The 21,345-nt window shown below is 46.5% G+C and overlaps 1 protein-coding gene across 2 annotated transcripts in view; it reads left to right on the top strand.

The window, feature by feature from the left end:
• LOC138567616 (chloride channel protein ClC-Kb-like) overlaps positions 1-21,062 on the top strand; it is a 422,777-nt gene extending 401,715 nt beyond the window's left edge. For both annotated transcript variants that reach the window (XM_069646042.1, XM_069646032.1), the window contains 3 exons: positions 14,914-15,018; positions 18,922-19,008; positions 20,095-21,062. In XM_069646042.1, coding sequence (XP_069502143.1) covers positions 14,914-15,018; positions 18,922-19,008; positions 20,095-20,238 — 336 coding nt within the window. In that variant the 3' untranslated portion in view covers positions 20,239-21,062. The remainder of the gene's footprint in view (positions 1-14,913; positions 15,019-18,921; positions 19,009-20,094) is intronic.
• The last annotated feature ends 283 nt before the right edge of the window (positions 21,063-21,345 follow it).

The following is a 21,345-nucleotide window of genomic DNA, read 5'->3' as shown; positions in this document are numbered from 1 at the left end:
TGGTGATGAGGTAAGTGCAGGGCCCAGAGGCAAATGCGAGAGAACTGGCAGGGGTGCCAGGGACCTGTGAGACTCTAAGGTACACCAGGCAGCCAGTCAGCAGGCTGTACAGAAAAGAGGAGGGAGAGAAGGAAAGAAGAGGGATAGGTTAGCAGGGTAGAGGGAGAGAGAAGGAGGAGGAGAAGAGGAAAGTCTTGATGAGTTTACGGAACTTAAGGAGATCAGGCTCAAGACGGAGGGCGGCAGGGAGGCTGTTCCAGAGGGGGGCCCCTGCTGAGGATAAAGATCTCCCTCCAAATCTCTGCTTGGAGAACCGGCTCACTCGCATACGGTTGGAGGTAGATGAGCAGAGGGCTCAGGAGGGACAGTATTTAGGTAGGCATCATTGCAGATGGGTAGGTCTCAGGCCCCAGAAGGCCTTGTGGACAATGCAGAGGGTCTTGACCTTGATCCTTGCAGCCACGGGGAGCCAGTGGGGGGATTTCAGTGCCTGAGGGATGCGGCCCCTGAACTTGAGGTCAAGGATAAGTCTTGCGGTTCTGTTCTGGATGAGTTGCAGAGGGCACAGAGCAGAAGCAGGGAGGTTGAGGAAGAGGCTGTTGCAGTAGTCCAGCCTAGAGAGAACCAGGAATCTGGAGACAGTAAGTCACTGGGGGAAAGTGGGAAAAGGTAGAGTACCTCTGAGGAGGTGTAGCTGATAGACTTTTTAGAGATGTCCGAAATGTGAGAGGAGAGAAGGAGAGAGTGGAATCGAAGATGACCCCAAGGTTTTTAGCTTCGCAGGTGGGTGTAGGCGCTGGGCCAAGAGAGGCCGGCCAGAGTGAAAGTGAGAAAGCGGCAGCACGGGTCCCAATGAGAACAATCTCAGTCTTACTGGCGTTGAGGCAGAGGTCATTTGCAGCACACAATGACTGAATAGCGGACAGACAGTTAGATATAAGCAAGGAGGAGGAGGCGGCTGGGGGTAGCCTGAAAGATAGTTGCGTGTCATCCACGTAACACTGGAAGTTAGAGGTGAAATTGGCAATCACACGTGCCAAGGCAGCTATTTAGACGTTGAACAACCAGAGGAATAGGTTAGATCCCTGGGGAATGCCACATGTAGAGAGAGCGATAGTCGAGAGAAAGGCTCCATGTTCCACCTGGGATGGGCGGTCGGAGAGAAAGGAGGTTAACCATGCCAAAGCCTAACCTGAGATTCCCAAGATATCACGGAGACGTGTGATCAAGATGTTGTGGTTAACCGTGTCAAAGGCAGTCAAGAGGTTAAGGGGAATGAGGATAGCGGGAGTGTTAGTGTCAGCGTTTGAGAGCAGGTATTCACAGGTGTTCAGAAGAGCAGTTTCCGTGCTGCTGGATGCTCTGAAGCCAGACTGATGGTCGTGGAAGCAACCAATAGATTCAGTGTGGAGGGTCAGCTGAGAGATAGCCAACTTCTCCAGGAGTTTGCCCAGGTCAGGTGTGATAGAGATAGGGCGGTGGTTTTCCGGAATGGAGGGGTCGGCAGAGGGTTTCTTGAGCAGAGAGTGTACAAGGGAGTGCTTAAGAGCAGTTGCGAAAACACCAGTGGAAAAGGAGAGATTGCAGAGATCAGCCAAGGCTGGGGTGAGGGAGTCAATGTTGTCCTTAATGGTTTTGGGAGGGGTCCACCTGTTTAGCAGAAGCCTTCATAGACCGGACATGTCTGGCGACCACATTGAGTGTGACAGCTGGGAGAGAAGAGAGGGGAAGTGGAGAGGGGGGCCAACGGAGGCACCAGTGTTGATGTATGCTGTGGTGTGAAAGAGAGGGAGGAAAGGATGTCTTGGGTTTTTATGTTGAAGTGTGCAGCCAGGGCCAAGCAAAGGTCCTGGGTGGGTGTGACAGAAGAAGAGGCTGCTGCAGGATTGGCCAGTTCCTTACAGACTTTGAAAGGTTTGACCGTGTTGCTTGAAGCCGTGGAGATGCAGGCTTCAATAAAGACTCTTTTCTTGGAAAAAAGATGCATAGTCGATATTGCCTTTGGAGGAGGAAGCAGGCCAGATTGTAATAGGGTCCACCCGAGGAGTTGAATATGAATCTCTTAGGCATTGGGTAACTGAATGCACATCTCCGGAGGGTGCTTGGCTGCTTTAATTTGAGAAATTTTTGTTAACAATTTTATCTGTTGGAACGTAGCTATTTTTGCACCATGGTGGGCTGGATGGACAACCTCCAGTGTCATTGCTGAGATTGGTTTTATAAAATCACTGAACCTACAAATCAATACTGTATAATGGCGTATTAGATTCTGAAATGTTAACCTTTTCTTCTGTTATTTTTCTTCTGTGTTTTGCTTTTATTGTATGAATTAATTGTGACTGGTGCTAACTGAGTGTAATTGGTTTAATGATTTTAAGATAGGAACTGAATTATACCCACATGCATTTTTAAAAACGTTGTATTATCAAAGAAATGGTCCTTGTTTCATCTCATTCATTGTTATTAAAGGTTGAATATTTTAACCATAAAAAAGAAGAAAAAAAATAGCGCGGGACTACAGTGAACTTATCTTTGAACAATGCTGGAGTTCTATGATGACACTAGAAGGTTTTCTCTAAAAGTTGTGCTGAGCATTAAACTGAGAAAATGAGTATATACTTACCTATGCTAAAAGAAGAGATTCAAAGGAGAGTTAATTTGAAGATAAGTTGTTAAATTGTACAGCTTTGGATTTAGTTGTATCTAACTTTCAGCACTAAGAGGAGGCAACCAGGTAAAGGCTGAGATTAGACTGAGTAGGGTTACAATTAAAGGGTAGGCTAGACTTCAGTTATTAATTGAGTGTTTGTGTTTTGTGGATTCAGCAGACCTGACACACACAGGCAGAGAACTGAGAGTCGTTTCTGGAGGGTGGTGCTGAAATCTGGAAGTTTGTTTAGCTGTCCCATTTCCCTTTCCCCTCAAAGGTGTCAAGTCTGAAGTTGGTTACAAGATCCTCAGGCGAGGCAGCTCTGTTGGGGTTAGAGGGTTGTAAAGGCATCATGAAGCAAGACACAGACAACAGAGTCAAAGTTCAAATAAAATAATCTTATTAACTTAAATGTCAGGATGGTGTAAGGCCAAACTTGCCATATGCTAAGGTGGGATTTCCCTACCTAAAGAAACTTAGAATAGTCTAAGTCAGTAAGCTCAACTTAAAAGTCTGTCTGTGTCCAGAAATCTACACTTGCCCTCACAACTAAAGCTAAACAATGTGTAGGGATATCAACAACAAACTAAGCAGTGTTCCAAATAAAAGTTCTGAGCTTCTTCCAGCTCTTGGCTTATTTTCCAGCTCCCCTTCCCCAAGTTCAAAGCAGTTCCACAAAGTCTCGGGGTTCCCTTCCCCAAGAAGATAACACAGTTCCAAAAGGGCCTTGAGGTTCCCTTACCCAAGGCTACAACAAAGTTCACAAGGCATCAGCTTGCCAGCTCAAACTTTGTTTTAGTCTCTTAGCACTCAAAACCAGTTCCAGGTCAACTTTACACTCCTTCTGATTCCTTAATAGTTTACACAGATTGCTCTCTTCTGCTTTCACTTCAGCAATCTCTTTCCTACGTATCTGTATGTTTCCTTATCTTATACAGACAGGGTATCCTCGATCTAGGCGCAGTAGTCAGACCACACGGTCCACCCATTACAGGTCACGCAACTGATAACCCTAGGCTTTCTTGCACACACAGGTTTCTCTGTTACTGCCCCTGTGTTTTGGTTCACCTTCACTTTTGCTTTTCCTTGCCAGTCTATTGGCTTTGCCAGAATGTGTTCTTTTCACACAGTTTGCTCCGTGGTGCCTACTTTCCTTTACCACATTACTGTCACACTCTTTAGTAATGTTCATCACTTGCTTTTCACTTTATTTCATAGGATTCGTTCACTGCCTTTCAGTATTTATTATGTGTATTTTGCACATGCTTGCATTCCATTCATAAGCTTATCAAAGCTTTCCTTTAGTTCAGTATTGAATCATTCTTAACTCATGAGGCTATCTCTTATAGTTCAAATTGCTTGTATAACCCCTCACTTTGCGTTCACTTTTGCTTGCATATCTATTTTCGGCCACCCGGCATTTCCATTTGCCCTGCAGTAGCCCCAAGAGCGCCCCGATATGAATGTTCCCTTTTGTTCACTCAGCGGTCCATGGCAGTGGCTTCTTTCCTTGCTCTCTACTCCGCGTCCAAGTCTGTGTAGAATTGCAAGCCACGCTCGCACATTGGAAACCTCTCTGTGGGTTGCTGGCAGCTCTGCGGCCACTCACAGAAGCTGCCGGTAGCTTCCAGCACTGGGGTCATTTCTGCGCCCCACAACCCCGGCTGTGGGCACCCGACCAAGGAGGCTCTAACAGCTGTGACTCTCAGCAGCCTCCTTCTTGACAGGATTTTCCTCCTCGTAGGCCTGGCTTCTCTCCTGCTGGTCTCCTCTCCCTGACTGTCGGCTCCACATTTTATGCATCTGCAACCACTTAACAGGTTACAGGAGCAAGTCCGTAAACCCATTTGCCTGACCATAGTTACTGGTGTTCTCCCTGACCCTCACAACAGCCCTCAGGTCTCTTCTCCTTAGCCTTAGCCTTGCCCGGATTCGAACCTGTGACCTGCAGATCAAACACAGATCACAGCAACAATCATTTAACCCACTGAGCCATCTTACCAGTTGATTACAGGTTTGCGGAATGCGAAGAACTAATAGCTGCACGTGGTCAGCATTTTGTTTAAAATTTGATTCATTAGCATTTTAAAAGTGTCAGGAACAGGGGCGTGACAATATGGCAGACTGAACGTACGTGTCTGCTGTGAACTCCGGGGGAGAACGTCCCTGTGGCCGCAACAAAAGCCATATCAATATCAATTTTGCCCTACTAAAGTAGGTGCTTGAGAAGCTTTCCTGGCAGTCTGACACTTAATGAGATCGCAGCACCAGTAACGATGAAATGGAGAAAAGAACGGGAAGGCCGACTGGACAAATATGGCGCCATGAAAGGATATGAAACCTGTCAGCCAAAGAAGGGAGAAGCGTGGAGCTGCCCGGCCAAACAAATTAAGGCAGTGACCCCGCCTTCCTTGAAGACAGGCTAACTCCGACGAGTAGAGCAAGTTGTGCCGCAGAGTGGCGTGGTGTGGTGAGACTTTGGAGTTCTCCCCCGTGGCTTGCCCACGCTGAGCAGGTGAAACATCTGAGACAGCTGGGGAGCCCGGAGCGTCGGGCTCGCAGACAGCATGCACCGCCCAGTTTGGGAGCAGCAGAGGAGGGCCCCTTGTCATCTGGAGACCAGTGAGGCAGACCTACCTGACGTCTATCGAGATACACACCAGGTAAGCCGATTTGCATATAGCTGCAATGGATGGCCGTGAGAAGTGAAAAGCTGTATTGCGGCCAGGCCCCTTCTTGAGAGTGCGGGCCCACCACAGTGGAAAACAGGCCTGGATAGAGTGAATCTTCACACAGTGGCTCCATAGAGGCGTCATTAGATGAATCACATCTGGGGCCCCACTGATCCTCTGTAAGAACCCTGCAGGGTGCACGGTGAAAACTAAGAAGTAAAGAGCTTTTTCACTTTGTTTAACAAAACCTGCATTCTTGGAGTCCTGCTTGGAGGCCCGAGCAGATGGTCAGCCCGTTGAACATACCGCCATTACCATATCAAAGGGGAACGTGTTGGTGTCCAGCACCTGAGGACTCGAGCTTGCTGTGACCCCTGAGTGAATGGTGAGAGAATGAAGCAGTGATCTGGTGCGTAGAGGTCCTACATACTGAGAAGTGATCCTTAAACAGTGAGCCGGTAAGTCTGGCGGGGGTGGTGCTCCTCTGGAGGAAAGGTGACACACACGACAGGCACAACCAGAGACCACAAGGCTGGACCCTGATACCGCTTAGGGAGTACCTGCATATACGTTATGGAGACTAGTTGCATTGAAGCGGACTGCAGACTTCCAAATTCAGCTGTTGGCCCCCCTGCGCCAGGCAAGGCTTACCTACTCTGGCATTCACAAAGCTACATTGCTGGGTGAACAATGTTTACCCTGCTGGAGAACCCCCTCAGAGCTCCGACTGGGTGTGCAGGACCAGCACTACCTCCACCAGTGCAATATGGCCAAAAACCAACAAAGATCAAGCAGGGAGACATCAAGTCTATGCTGTCACACCAAGACAGCAAAGAGAAGCACATACAGATGGCAATAGCTCAGATACCCACGCCACAGGTGGACAACATGCAGGAAGGATCGTTGGCCACCAAATCTGATTTGAAGGACTTGCTTCTATAGCTCAAACATCACGCTTTTCCAGATCATTACATCTCTTACGCTGGCTAAGTGATAAAAGCTGAATGTGGTCCTCGCTGGATGCATTCACATTATGTGCGTTACATATGGGGGTTCCCCTGCAAATTGATATTTGAGTTCAAAAATCAATGCTATACAATTTCGAAAGAGGAAGAGGCAGCTCAGCAAATGAGCATGGTGCCAGAGAAGCCACGAGTGAGAGTCATGATGAGGTGACACCCCCACGCGAGTCAGACATCACGGAAGGCCTGAATCCCTCTGGAAGCCCCAGATGGGGTCACCGGAGGAGGCAGAGGAGGTCAAGAAAGAAGATTTCATGGCCGAGAGACAAGTGTTGAAAACTTACTTCCTCCAATGTGACATTGAACCCTTTTCATGGGATCAGAATGTTACTGCTGGTTGATTATAATTGAGGGGAGGTTTGGGTATGGTTCATTTGCAATGGTCAGATAGGACTCTTGGGAGGCTCTCAATCGATGGGGTCTTAGTCCCGCATAGTCCCGTTCGTTCGGGGGAAAGAATCTCCAAGTCTCTATCACCGAAAGGTCCCACAGCAGCTTTGTCATGACTAAGAAATTGCGATTTTCTGCACTCATCGGTGGGAGGGTTTTGTGTATGGTGCGATCCACCACGCAGTTAAAATCGCTCACTATGATCAATTCCCCATCAATAAAGTTCATCTGGGAGTGCACAACGGATTCAAATTGATACTAAGGTCAGACACTGGTCTTCCACCCTTGTGTTAAGAGCTATGTATCTCCCTTCGGTACCTCTTAATACCCCCTTAACCTTCAATGGAATCCCCTGTCAAGCAAGAATAGCTGGTACCGCTAGCAGCAAAGTATGCCTTTTGAAAAGTGTCATTAACAAATCGGGATTCATCACCAGGGAGCAGGTGAGTCTCCTGAAAAAACACCAACACTGGACCTAGCACATTTAACCTGTGGAAGATCGATTTACACCTAACTGGAGAATTGAGCGTCTGGACGTTCAGGGTGAAGCAGGAAACATCAGAATGACAACCTAAAGAACTCCTCCAAGATCATCCATTTGAGTGACCTGAAACTTGTCCTCAATGACACGAAGGACTTGCAAGCCAAGGCACTCGCCAAAGCTCTAGAAACACTAGGATGTATTCATTGCATCACCAGCCCCATGCACAACAAAGTCAGCACTCTGGATTGTGTTGCGGTTCTCAATTGTCAGTCATCCATCACATCCAACTCCCCATGCCTGTGGTCAGACCACTATATCATCCACTTCTCCATCCCTCATCCCAAAAAACGGAAAACCACAACCATTTCACTGCCTACTGCACTAGCGCACAGTTCTCGGAAGTTGACAAAAGATAACCTAATCCCCTTCCTCAACACTATGGAATTCAAACTGCCATTCCCCAAGGATCCTAACAGACTTGAAGTGCTATACACCTCCATGCTTAAGCAGGCAGTCAACACCATTGCCTCCCTCACGAAACCCACTAGGTACTCCAACTCTTGGTTCATCATGAGCTACTCGAACTCAGAAACAAAAAACGGACAGCCCAATCCTCCTGGATAAACAATCCGGTTGACTCCTCTAAATGGGAGTTCGCCAAAGCATCCAGAATGTACAAACAGGCTATCATTTTAGCCAAAGCCACCTATTTCAATACCAGAATCACTAACTTGAAATCAGACGTCAGGGCCATCTTCACCATCTTTAGACAACTTGAGACCCCAGTCTCCGCCCTCAATCTATCACCAAAGACAAAGCCAAGCCTGGTGGACTAACATTCAAACCACTATGATTAGCAAAATAGGCATGCTTAACAATAAAATATGCAGCAACCAGAACAGGCTGGCCTCATCCCACCATATAGCTGCAGCCTCTGCACCAAACATATCTACCCCAGACACCCCTCTTTTCTCTTTCAAGGACATCCCGGATTCTGAAGTCCTCTCTATCCTAAAAAACCTCAAACCATCAAAATACAAAGGTGATGTCTGTCCTGCCACGATCATTAAGGGATTGCTCTGACATCCTAGCTCCTTCATCAACGCCTCCTTTGCCTCAAGGCTAGGCCCATCCAGCCTTAAAGAAGCCTGGGTACTCCCCTTCCTAAAAAAACTTCACTAGATCCCACAGCCCCCCAACAACTATAGGCCTATCACAACAGTCCCTTATCTACTAAAAATACTTGACAGAGCAGCCTATCTGCAGATCCAGCATTTCCTAGAAGTAAACCGCATACTAGGCCTACACCAATCGGGCTTCTGTACCGGCTATGGCACTGAATCGGCATTGCTGGACTTAAAAAATCAGATGGACGAAATCAGAGATGAAGGCAAGCCAGCTCTGCTCCTCCTTCTGGACCTATCAACCGCCTTGGACAAAGCGGATCATAAAATACTATGTCACCACCTTACTACATCGTCCCGCTTCTCACATGAAGCAACAACCTGGATCGCCTCATTCCTTGTGGGCAGACAAATGAGAGTGTTTACAGAGCATGGAAGCGCTGCCACCTCCCCGATTCCATGTGGCTCCTGCATCTCTCCTACACTATACAACATCTTCTCCAGACCGTTATTTGACAACCTGGATTCCAGCGGCAGTGCTTACACCAACTACGCTGACGACACCCAAGTCCTCCTCCCCCTCACAGGCATCTACGAAGAAGACTCAAAGGCCCTCAATACAGCCTATTCCACCATCCAGGTCTGGATGGCGGCAAACAGTCTATGCCTCAACGGGGACAAGACTGAAATCCTGCTAAGAGGGCCCCCGACGGCTCTAAGAAAACTCAACAGCCAATACCCTGCATTCCAGATAGGTAACATACAGATCCCGGTCTCTCCGCGGTTAAGACCATAGGGGTGTACCTAGACGCCACCCTCTCTATGTCTAGCCAAGTCAGCTCCATTGCCTTCTCCGCAGCTTACTCCATCAAATTTCTGAATGCGGCAAAACCGTTCTTATCCACTGCAAGTTGCCTCTCCATAGCCATAGCCGTCATAGGCTCTAGGTTGGATTATTGCAATGTCCTATTCGCTGGCACATCCACCCATCAGAGAGAGGGTCCTGTTCAAAACACTGGCCATCACTCATAAGTGCCTCACCAACTCAGCACCTCCCTATCTCTCCCAGAAAATAATCAGAATACACTCTTCCAGACCCACCAGAACACAGTACACCCTAAGACTGCTACTCCCCAAAGTCAAACATGCCAAAGCGGGAGGGGCAAGCTTCCCTTATATTGCAGCCAAACAATGGAACTCGCTGCCCCCTCACTCAGAGAAGAACAGTCCTGCGGGCTTTGCATAAAGCCCTCAAAACATGGCTGTTCAAATAAGGCAAATGTGCACTATTTCAAGTCCACTGCAACTTTGTATATGCCCGTCACATGCAATTTATGTTTATGATTTCTGTAACAGCGCCACAATGCCCTTGGGCTGCTGCCTGCTTTATAAATGAATTAAATAAATAAATAAAAATAGGGTAGACTAAGTGGGTTGTGCCAGGTTAGCATCATAGCCTTACACATTTGTAGGTGTTGCCATTGATTAATCCCATCAGTTTAACTCTAAGGAAACCCTTATTGAGGCTAGACATTGCTGAATTTAGCTTAGAGCATTCAATAAGACTGGCGCTTGGTTTGTCTAAAGATTTGCTGTCCTTCTTGAGACTGAAGAGTGTTTCGCCATAAAGTGTTGTCATGAGGGGAAGTGGTTTTTCATCTGATGTTCCGCCAGATATTCAGCGGTTTAGTTTGAGGTGCAATCTATTCTGTTCTGTTTGGCAAGACTTGGCTGGCAATTGAATTCTGTGAAATGTCTTGCACATTACAAGCCAATAGGGAAATGTTTTACCAGGACTGAAAAATATTTGAATGTGTCAAAGAACCAGACTTAAGGTCGACCCACTGTACTTTTAAAAGGTTAGGGTGGCTCTTTGGAGTCTCTGCACTAATGTGGTCTGAAATATTTAAAATATTAGATTGGCCTTATCTTCGCAAATTGGTTACCTGGCCACCCACTGAACTTACGGGACCAAGCAACTGCACAACCAGTTGCCCTTGCACTGCATCCGGGCCTCCAAACCACTTATGCGACTGTATCTGCAACCCTAAAGTCTCCTGACTGGTGCACTTATGAGCCACCTGCTTGCAGCACTTACCATTTATTTGCACTGTTGCCAGTCCACTCTATGCCCTGGCGCTTCCCCCCTACCCTCCCCTCTGCACGTGCATGATCTGAATGACACAAGGCCTAGTAAGACCTTTGTTTTGCCCTCGATCTGTCCTCGTTACTTGTCTAGTCACAGGCACGTTAGAAATGACTTATCATATCATATCAATTCTGAAGAAGAGTCACTGAGTTGCAGATCTTTCCAATGAAGGATCTTAGGCTGACCCCACAATCATAGGCTACAACTTAAAATATTATAAGGAAGTATGTAGCGGCATGCATCTGTCACAGGATCACGTATTAATCATTTTGCTGGTTTTGGTCATGTAAAGGAAGAAGTCTTGTACAGCACCATCTGCCAATAATATTAACTTCATTGTGCGTAGCTGCTTGAAAAAGGGGGGAGTCAAGCAGGTGGACTAGAGGGATCGAGAGAAAGTCGAGGAGTGAAAAGGCTGTCGTATTCATGAGTGAAGAGTGGTAGTTATTTGTGTCAAAGCACATGTGTCCTACATGTAAATTCCTGACTGGTCACATTTTCCAACAGAGTGAGGAGCTTGTTTTGATCAATGTCTACATTTTAAAGAATCACAATCTACAGGTGTATAATTGTCTAAGTAGAGTTATGCAATATTGTTATTGATTGAGTCAACCTTCTAGGTAAGACTGATGTGTGAGTTTTTAGTAGATTTAAAATCATTGTGTGGCCCATTTAAAATGGGAAATTCTGCAGTTTAGATAGTGCTTAGTAAATTGTGGTCTGATCCATGTAACTGGTTTACTGCTTTCATTCTGCCCCACTTGGCATTGTTACCCCCCATTGGAAGAACCAACCACAAACTTTATATTCCCTCTCTATTCTAACATTTGAAACATCCCTCAAGCTCATGCCTGTACTAACTCTTCCAGTGCACCCAGAAAGAGAAGGGTCTTGACTCCATTGGCCTCTGAACCTGCCCTCACCATTTGCCCCATATATATTTGTTGAACATTTCCAATAATAGCCAAATTTGGTTGCATTGCCATGTCTCCTCTAAGGGTCTTCCACTGGCGAATAGAGAGATCATGCTGCTACTTTAAGTCTTTGTACTGACTGTGCTACTGTGTATAAGAGTGCCTCAGTGTTAAAACACTGGCTGAATAACAATGAGCACGCACTGCACTGAAACAGTCAGCAACAGATTCGACTGTGAAGCTCTGTGAAAGTAACCATTCACCTTTATCTATTGCTCTTAAGAATATAAGAAAGACCCCAGCACTAAAAGGGTCAAACGGGATAAAGCCAGTTAAGGAGAGTCTATCCACTGCTCGGTCAATGAGGGAGTTGGCATTTTCAATTTGTGGTGCCTGGGCAGCATTGAAAGAGTTAAATCCACTGACAATGACATGGTCTTGCTGAAGGAAATGGACTGGGGATTGGGTTGTTCCTTCCTTTTTTTCTCGTGTGCTTCTGTCCTCCTCCCTTGCAATCTGGTTTGATTGGTTAATTCCTTAATTGGTGGTGGTTCGAGGTTTCAGAAAGCCAGGTAAGTAAAAGGGGGTTAGAAATGTTTTTAAACACTGGGTTCATCATCTAGTCCTTCTGCTGCTTTCTTTGCAATGTATTTTTCATTCAAATGTAAGTTGTCACTCAATAGCACGGAGCGCGAGCGTTCGGTAAGCGGCGACAGGTATGGCTGCATTCACCTAGTGAATATTCTCTGAACACTCTCATTCAATGTCATTCTAACTCTCCCAGTCCTTTCCCTATATCCTTCCATAAACCAGTATTTCTAACTCCCTACTAGATTGATTTTTAGATCTCCCCCACAAATGTCCTTTTAAACCTTTACCCACGCAACTCCCTACTGTGTGGCCCCCAGGTTTCCCTCTCAATGGCTTTGTAACTCCACCATTCCATGACACCCCTCTCAATGTCTTCTAACTTGCCCCAAGAGGCCTCTATTTAACTTTCACACCCAATGTCCTGCTTAGCTATGGACCCAGTGCTTCTGCAAGTTCTTTATTGAGTTATGTTCTGTCCCACCCCACAACCTCATAACTCCTCTTCTGACTTCCCGTCTAAGTCGTCTTCCATCTCGCCCTCTAAAAGACTTTAAACACTTGCGCTCATAGGGGAAACCTCAGTGAAGTACAGGGGGGGGGCAAAGGTCTACACATTTCCCATAAATTCTACTGCACCAGCAATGAGCCGGATAAGGATTGACTAGCCAAGGTCCAAGAGTCCCGACCTTTGGTGAGAAGCATCTTCTCACAGTGTCACAGTAGTGCTATTGTAACCACTATTGCAGTTGGCATTCATGTTTCCTCAAATGTTCTGCATAGGTCTTCTGGAAAATTAGAAATGTTCAATTTTTGAGACATGAATTGTATATAAGATGGGCAGGGCCAGAAAGAAACAGTGGTCATGGGGTTGAAGGCGGTGATGTGAAAGGATAGCGCTTCCGGCATTGTGCCAGGAGATGAGCATGTAGAGGAAGTGCAGATGTGAAAGGATAGAGCTTCCGGCATTGTGCCAGGAGATGAGCAAGAAGAGGAAGGTGCAGATGTGAAAGGACAGATCTTCCGGTATTGTGCCAGGAGATGAGCAAGTAGAGGAAGGTGCAGATGTGAAAGGATAGAGCTTCCGGCATTGTGCCAGGAGATGAGCAAGAAGAGGAAGGTGCAGATGTGAAAGGACAGATCTTCCGGCATTGTGCCAGGAGATGAGCAAGTAGAGGAAGGTGCAGATGTGAAAGGATAGAGCTTCCGGCATTGTGCCAAGAGATGAGCAAGAAGAGGAAGGTGCAGAATGCCTGGACCTAAGATTGGGCAGGCAGTGTGAATACATTGAGTGAGGGGTCCACCTGACAACTACGGAAACCTCAGGAATTAGAAACCTGGAGGAGGGGTGGCATAAATCTGTGAGGCACAAAGCATGCCTTGAAGGTTGTGGTGAGCTTGACAGTCCTCCATAAGAGCAGGCAAGTAGGCACGCAGGTGGAATTACTGGCCTCATGCTCGTCAAAGTGTTTGTTCATGAAGGCTTACAAGTATACTAAAGGCACAAGAATGGGGGAGGAAGAAAACAGTTGAGTGTAGGAGGAGCGACGTGGCAGAACTAAGAGTCTGAAGTTAGTCTGTGGCTGCAGGAGCTCTTGACACCCCAAAGATGGCAACCATAATTTCAAGGGAGGTGCAAGCTGACCATATGTATGATTGGTAAAAAAAAATCTCCTTTACGTTGGATGCTAGGAAGGCATCCTAGGACCAAAGCAAAACAGCAAATCCACCAGCAGTCGTGTCCACACGGCTGTTGGACAGAAGCCTGAGAAAATGGCCCAAACCACTGCACCAGACCATACTGTTGCAGAGGCAGAGGAAAGTAATGGACACTGGGAGATGAGAGGTTAGCACCAGAGTGAGCGGAGGGGAGTATATGCAGCTGGGGGAGGGGACTTAGTGAGGGGACTCCTGATGGCTATGGAAACATGGGAGATGAGAGGCTTGCACCATGAGGGAAGAGTGAGCTGGGGGAAGAGCAGCTATGAGTCATTACAATGTGTGAGTGGTGAACGATTGAGTTAAGACACTACTCATGGGGCAAGAATTCACTGCCAGTCAAGGTAGCAGCATATTGTTCCACATGCCGCTTCGCTTAGAAGAAATTGAGCCTCGATTGCCACCCTTAGGAAGCCACATCTTGGCAAAGTTAATGGGTCGTTTACTCTGATAACCACAACACTCATAATTCTTTACATTTCCAATGAGCTGAAGGGGCTTGAAACCTGTATGTTGAAAATTAAAATATTCAAGAGCATTCCCGCCAGCACACTCTCTGTGTGTCTTCATCTCCTTTCCTGCCATTCTTAAATAAGAAAAAAGTGAAATTTAGGGACAGAGCACAGACAGGAATTGTGGCTGAGTTGTGTTGATGTGAGGGGCTCATCGGAATATTATTTGGAACATTACTAGGTAACTTTTTCCTTACATCTGGATTTTCAAATTGTTTGGAACTGATGAACAAGGAGAATGGGGTGGCGGGGTAAGCTGCAATACTGCCAGAATTCGGTGTGGAACCTCATGGCTATTACAGCAGTCCTACTTAATGCCCACTTGACTCAATAGATTTCCCTTTCTAAACCTCCCTAATGCCCCTGCACCTATCTTCATCCCAACAACGTTGCATCCTTTGCAGTTAAGATTTCCTGGAAACTTTCCTCAGCAAACATCTACTTCCCTACCCATTATTCATCTAACATTGTTGGTGAATGCCCTCTCAATCTGTGGCACCTCTTCCCATACTCAAACCCAACAAACCTCTAACTCTTTGATTTAGGAACCTCCCGACTTCCTGTATCATTCCTGACCTAACAACACTACACCTTTCCTCCAATACGGCTTGTTAACCAATTAATTCTACCAATTGGGATTCTGGCATCCCATCACTCTAGAATTTAATAGTGTTCTGTTTACCCTTCAGATGGAAGAGTGGGAGTGCCGCCAGTTACAAGAGACAGTTCGCATGGAGGACCTGATCATCGACTCGGCTCCCTACAGACTGGTAGAAAAGGAGACCTTGTACCAGGTGGGGCATGGGCTAAATGCATTCTTACATGTGTTTATCAGATCTAGGAGTTTAGCATATTCATAGTACATTCAACGGGACACCATAAGGCCGCTACGTAGGTATCATGAAGCCCCTATGCAGACATACTTCACCTTTCCCACAGAACTTTCAGAATGAGGCATCTCATATTCACATGGGGAATTACTGTAAACTGCTATACGAAGGCATAGGAAACAAACTGATGTAAGGGTGCAGAAGTCCGAGACCGACAGAAAGGTGGCGTAGTGGTTGCTGTAAACTTTTATTTGGTTCAAAAGAAAGGGAAAGAAACTTCCTATCCCTAATGCTAAGATGGATTTCCCTGCCTCAAATAATAAACTAAGGAGATTGTCAGAATGCCCAAAATCATAAGTGTCCACCGTCGTGTCAAATCCTATTTCCTAACAACTAAGGAAAATGTCTCTACTGTGTCCAGAAAAATTACTCCCTTCTTCTGGACAATGCATTCCAGACAGGACTTCTCCCTTCCCGTGGTTTCTATCACAGTTTCCAATGTCAAGAGTAATATCTTCTCTCAGTATCCCACTGTCCCAGCAGGAATGACTTCCTTCCCCTGGTTTCTCCCTGGTTTGTCTACTTTGCAATGACAGCAGGAAATGCCTCCCTTGCCTCTGGCTTTCTTTTTAGAGTCCAATAACACCAGAGGGGATGACTCCCTCCTTTGGTTCCTCTGCTTCTTAATGCCAGGAGGAAATGCCTCCCTTTTCCCTGGATTTCTTCCCAGTGTCCAATATCACGAGAGGGAGTGACTCCAACGCCTTGCTCCTTCTACTTCTCAATGTCAGAGGGAAATGTCTCCCTTTCCCCTGGCTTTCTTCCCAGTGTGCAATAACACAAGAGGGGATGGCACCCTCCACTAGTTCCTTCTGCTTCTCAATCCCAGGAGAAAATAATTCCCTTGTCCCTGACGTTCTCTGGTTTCTTTGGGTGGGGGTCCCAGACACCAGTTGGCAAACCTAGTTCTCTTCACCGGGTACTGCGATGAAAAAGAGGGATGGAGCTTCTCTTACCTCTTGGGCTACCTGGCTCACTATCCTGCCAGGTGTTTCTATGGTTTCTTTTCTCCTCCTGCTGCTTGTAAGGATAGACCTGGTTCACTATCTAGCTAGGTACTATCTATCATCTTCTACGACTCTCCGGGTCAAGACCCTCCTTTCTTGGCTTTCGTAAAGCCTTTCTGCTTCCCACCACTTTCTTAGTTCCCCTCACCCGTTCGGTCACCCGTGTATCCTTTTGGCTAGGTATGCATGAGTTTGTGGTGTGGTTGAGCGGGAGCTCTTTCCAGCCTTCTCGGATGGCTTGTTGTGTGCGCTGGCTCTGCAAGTTCCCAGTTCCTCTGGGTCACACGGTTCCTGCTCCATGCCCTTCTCCTGCTTTAACGACTCCGGGTACTGTTTTGAGCCGGCTTGGTAAGCAGCCTTTTCTCCACTCTAGGTCAGCCTGGGAGGGTCCTGCTCCCGGCTCAGCATCCTGGTTTTTGCTTCTTGTTCAGCCTCTCAGGGTTACTACTGGGAGGACTCAACCACATATTTGGTCCATCTTCCCTTTTTGTAGTGCTCGTACTGACAGATTGTCCATATTGACTAGTCTGCGTTTGTTGATTCTGTGGAGTGCTCTTCAGCACTCTGAGTTTCTTCTTCGCCACAGTCATACTATGATTGTTCTCCACTGGGTAATTGATGATCTTTCTCGTCCCGATTTTTAGATAGGATTCACATGGGTAGTCCTTGCTCTTCCTCGTCTCAGTATAAGGTAGTGAAATAGAATGGTCTACCTTATACGTGTAGATAGAAACTTGTGGAACTAAGATAGGTTGTACGTGGGAGGGTGGATACCATGTTCTCCCTAACAAGTCATCCCTCGTCTCATAAGGGGTTTACCTACCCATGTGATCCTTCCTTGATGTACCATCCCCAGGGAGACTATTGGACTGTGGCCTCACCACCCTGGCCCCATGGGAAGGTCTCCCCCCATGGGAGAAGGGTAGACAGCTAAGGATTCGTTGCACTGCTTACTTATGATAAAGAAACATTGGGGATGGCCTTGTCCTCTCACCCATGAAAATCTCTCAGCTATTATGGAGACAATGAGATGGGCCTCTCACCTCCCAACAGGGAACTCAAGATAATTATTTCACCTCTCTCTTTAAGAGAACACAGAAGTATACCTCATTTATCCCACAGGCCAATCCAGCACAGATGTCTAACCTCCAAGTTAAATATCAGGGCACTGGGCATCATTGCTATACCACCCAACTACCCCCACACTCACTAACCGTGTTGAAATCAGGCATTGGCATTGCCCTTGGAGAAGCCCAGGCCTCAGATCAATCTCACTGCTCTAAGAAACCAGACACAGAACTCTCATTGAAGTCAGAGATAAAGTGTGGACTTTTCAAATCCCCACAATGAAACGTCACAGCTAGAATGAAACGTCACAGCTAGACATTTCACTTCCTAAAGGGAAATCCGCACCCTGTGGTTGAACCTATACCCCTTTCATAGTAATAAGGGTCAGCCTTACAGCCTACACTCTTCCAGGAACAAATGTCAACCTAAGATCTAAGCCCATCCAACAGAGAAAACTCACTGGAGAGTTCTAACAACCAACACTGGGAAATGATGGCCGTAGCTTGCTCCCCCAACAGAGTCCTCAAGGAGGAGGGAAACCCCCTAGAAAGAGATCAAATTAGGAGCTTTCACCTATGCCCTGCTTTAATCAAGGACAGCCCTCACACCCAGATGCATAAACACAAAATAAATGCCAAAATACATCATTAGTATCTCCTCGCTACATCTCATGGGATTGTTTCCCTCTTTCCTTGCAATGAGCACTCACATTGACCCCCATTGAACAGAGGCACAGAATGGGTAAGCTGTGACAATGAGCCCCATTGCAAGTGTGCCAGTCTGGTAAAAATGTCTGTAATACCGGATCCAACATTTTTACTGGACATGCACACTCCAGGTTTTCCGGTAGGGGCAGTAAACTACCGGCAGGCCTGCCCTGCTGGGAGTTCAGGCCCCTACCGGCAAAGAACTGCCCCAATCACTAGGCCGGTGATTGCGGCAAACCCATTTCATGGAGTCCTATTGGACTACATGGAATGGGAACTTACCGCTGTTGCCGGCACCCATAATATCTCAGTAACACCAGAATATTGGGTCACTGGTAATGGTAAGGCGAGTTTGCCGGTAACACGCCGGTAGTACAGGCAGGTTACCGGCAAACTCATAATGTGGCCCAATATCCATGTCGTGATGTTATCCCATGGGAAGCTCTGTGGGAAGTCCAATCACAGCACCATGAGAAAGAAGCCAAAGGTCACAACAAAAGGTAAGCTGACCAGGGTAGAAATAGAGACCTGGGCAACTAAAGGGATAAGGCAACAGGTGCAGTTTAGAAGTGATCCTAACATGGCATAGCCTAAATGACAGTTGTTCCCATCATCACCTGTTCAGCAGTGTTACCCAGTACATAGCCACCAACCCTGCAGGGTTCTCCAACCAGTGGCTCTACAGATGTTTCGGACTACGACTTCCATGATCCCCCAACATGGGCCATGCTGGCTAGGACTGATGGACATTGTAATCCAAAAAACCTCTTAGAAGGCACTCTGAGACAGCTGTTCGTGTCAGACGTTAAACAAGAGTATTATCTATGGGAGCACAAGATGGTAGCAGAGGTACTGGACCTGGGACATACAGAGATAAGGAGGCAGATTGTGAAAAAGTGAAATGTAAATTTGTATATTATGATTCCATCGCCAGGTTACGGATTTCTTGCCCTGTCCTGTTTCTACAATCAGTTCTAATGCTGTGACACTGCTCTCTCTGTTTTGTTTCACCCATCTTGCTCCAGTGTTATGATTTATTCAACTTGCTGGGACTTAGAATAGCCTACGTCACCTCAACAGGGAGACTGGTTGGCGTGGTGAGCCTTAAGGAGGTATGTTTTGTTGTGTGTTTACCTTCACCCCGTCTCGTTTGCTAGCAAAGACTCTGTTATCATGAGCTCTGGACATAGAGTACATAAATGTTAGTTCCAGAAGGAGAACTGCATGTGTGTTGTGCCCTCAGCATGACTATTAAGGTAAACCATGCCTCGTAATCCTGCATTACTGTGAGTACAGGCCTTGCAGGTTCTGGCAAAGTATCGTTCTGGGAAGTCATAGAGTACATAGGTGTTCTCACGTTAATGCCAAATTAGTGAGAATTGGTACAAGCAGAGGGTCAATGGGGTAGCTAATGCTGGTCAGTCACACAGGGGCACTCGCATGTCTGCCAAAACAGGCAGTGGCAGAACAGTTACTGTCCCCACAGGCACTCCAGGAGTAGTACTCCTATACATGCAGTAACATGGCATTTGTATAGGCCACACCGGGAGCCAAATTGTTGGTCCGTGTTCATGGGGGGCAGGGGCATTTTAGATTAACGTGGGTTGGCAGCTGGAATATGCTCCACATTTCCTGAACACCTGGTCTAACATTGCAGAATGCTCACACTGTTACTGGCTGCCCGCTCTGTCATTGCTGACTCCCTGATTTAATATTGCTGAAAGCACTGTCCAACATCACTGACTTTCCAGGCCTACATTATTTACATACCTGAATTCCTGGACTAACACTGCTGAATGCCTATTCGAACAGATAGGAGCAGGCATCATATAACTTTACTGACTGCCCAGTGTATCATTAAAGATATCCTAATCTAAAATTGGAGACTGTCTGGGCTAACTTTGCTGAATGTCAGATGTAGCATTGATGTATGGCTATTCTCAAATTACTCACGACCCAATCTCACTGCCTGGTCTAACAATGGTGAAGGTATCCTGGCATTGCTGAGTATCTAAGCTAGTATTACTGAAGGCCCAGTCTAACATTGCTGACTGCCTAGCCTAACATTGCTGACTGCCCAGTCGAACAGAGTTGAATGTCCATTCTAACATTGTCTATTAGTCAGGGTAACGTTGCTGATGAGAACCTCTCTAAATGAACAATGCTGACAGGCCTGTCATTTTCATGTCTGCTTTTAGTTAAAGGATGCTGTCGATGGGTCTGTGAAGGGCACCTTCACCAGGAGAGAAGCACCTAAAGAAGTCATTGTTGATGAGATCCAGGATCCAGCAAGGTCCGCCTTGGTGCGCCGCACCTCCCACGTCCAGGAGTCAAATGCTTAGAGGACCACAGGCCACTGCATCTACTCTACTTCTCAGTCAAAATGAAAACAAGACAGTAACACAGTCATCTACAGCAAAGGGATTTCCCCAGCACAAACCTGGGGTGTCATGCTGGAGCCTCTACCTGCAACGTCAGCACTGACACATCTAAAGTACTGAAGCTGCCTGGTTTTGGAGTCTGAAACCTGTAACAGCCCACATTCTGAAACATCAACTGTTGTATGTTATATACATGCTCATGGCGTGGATTCGAGAGCATGAGCAGAGCTGTGTGTGAGGAAAATCAGTACCACGTACCATCTGGTGACAGTGGTTAATTGGCAAAGCTTTGTAAGGGATTCCGAAACTTGGACTCGCATGGGATCAGTGGCAGAGCTGGGTGGCTGGTCAGCACTGTGTTAAGCATTATACATTTCTATATTACTGTCTGCAAGACGTAGCTTTCAACACCATCTGACAAAAAAATGTTTCCTCTTTCTGCCATGGTACGCATTGCAACATATCTTACAAGCTTGACTTCCATTCGCTGTGTGGAGCAGAATAACATCCTCTGCAAAGAATATGTGCCCAAAGAGACATTACACCTGCCCCACCATTCATGCAGCGACAGAATTTAAAAGGACATGAGACAGACAAAGAGAAATAATCAGTGTCAGAGGAACACAGAGCTGAAGACCAAGTATAGACAACAGGTTTGAAACAGTCGGAGGAACGAGAAGACAAAATGAGCCCTGGCCTCCTTGATCAAATATTCATATGTATGTATATATTTATCTGTAAAATAGACGAAAAAAAATACAATTCTATTAGAATTTGCTCATTTATTTATGTATTTATTTATTTATTTTATTTCTTGTTCTGCGCCACATGCCCATAGACCTCAGGGAACACAAAGAACAAGGAACATGAGGCAGAACAAGTGCGTTTTAACTGCTTTCTTGGAGCCTGTCAAAACATACAATCATGGGGTGTCCGAGAATTAGCTGATTTTTGACATTACAGGTGCATTTTAACTGCTTCCTTAAAGCTTGTCAACGAGTTGATAGTTCTTATTGTGAGTGGTAACGCATTCTACTCTGCGGGATGCCCGGGCAGGGAAGTTGCAGT

This window comes from Ambystoma mexicanum, chromosome 1p, assembly GCF_040938575.1.
Source record: "Ambystoma mexicanum isolate Mex_15411 chromosome 1p, UKY_AmexF1_1, whole genome shotgun sequence".
NCBI lineage: Eukaryota > Metazoa > Chordata > Amphibia > Caudata > Ambystomatidae > Ambystoma > Ambystoma mexicanum.
Note: the sequence above shows the minus strand (reverse complement) of the source record. Positions and strands in the feature narration are given on the sequence as shown.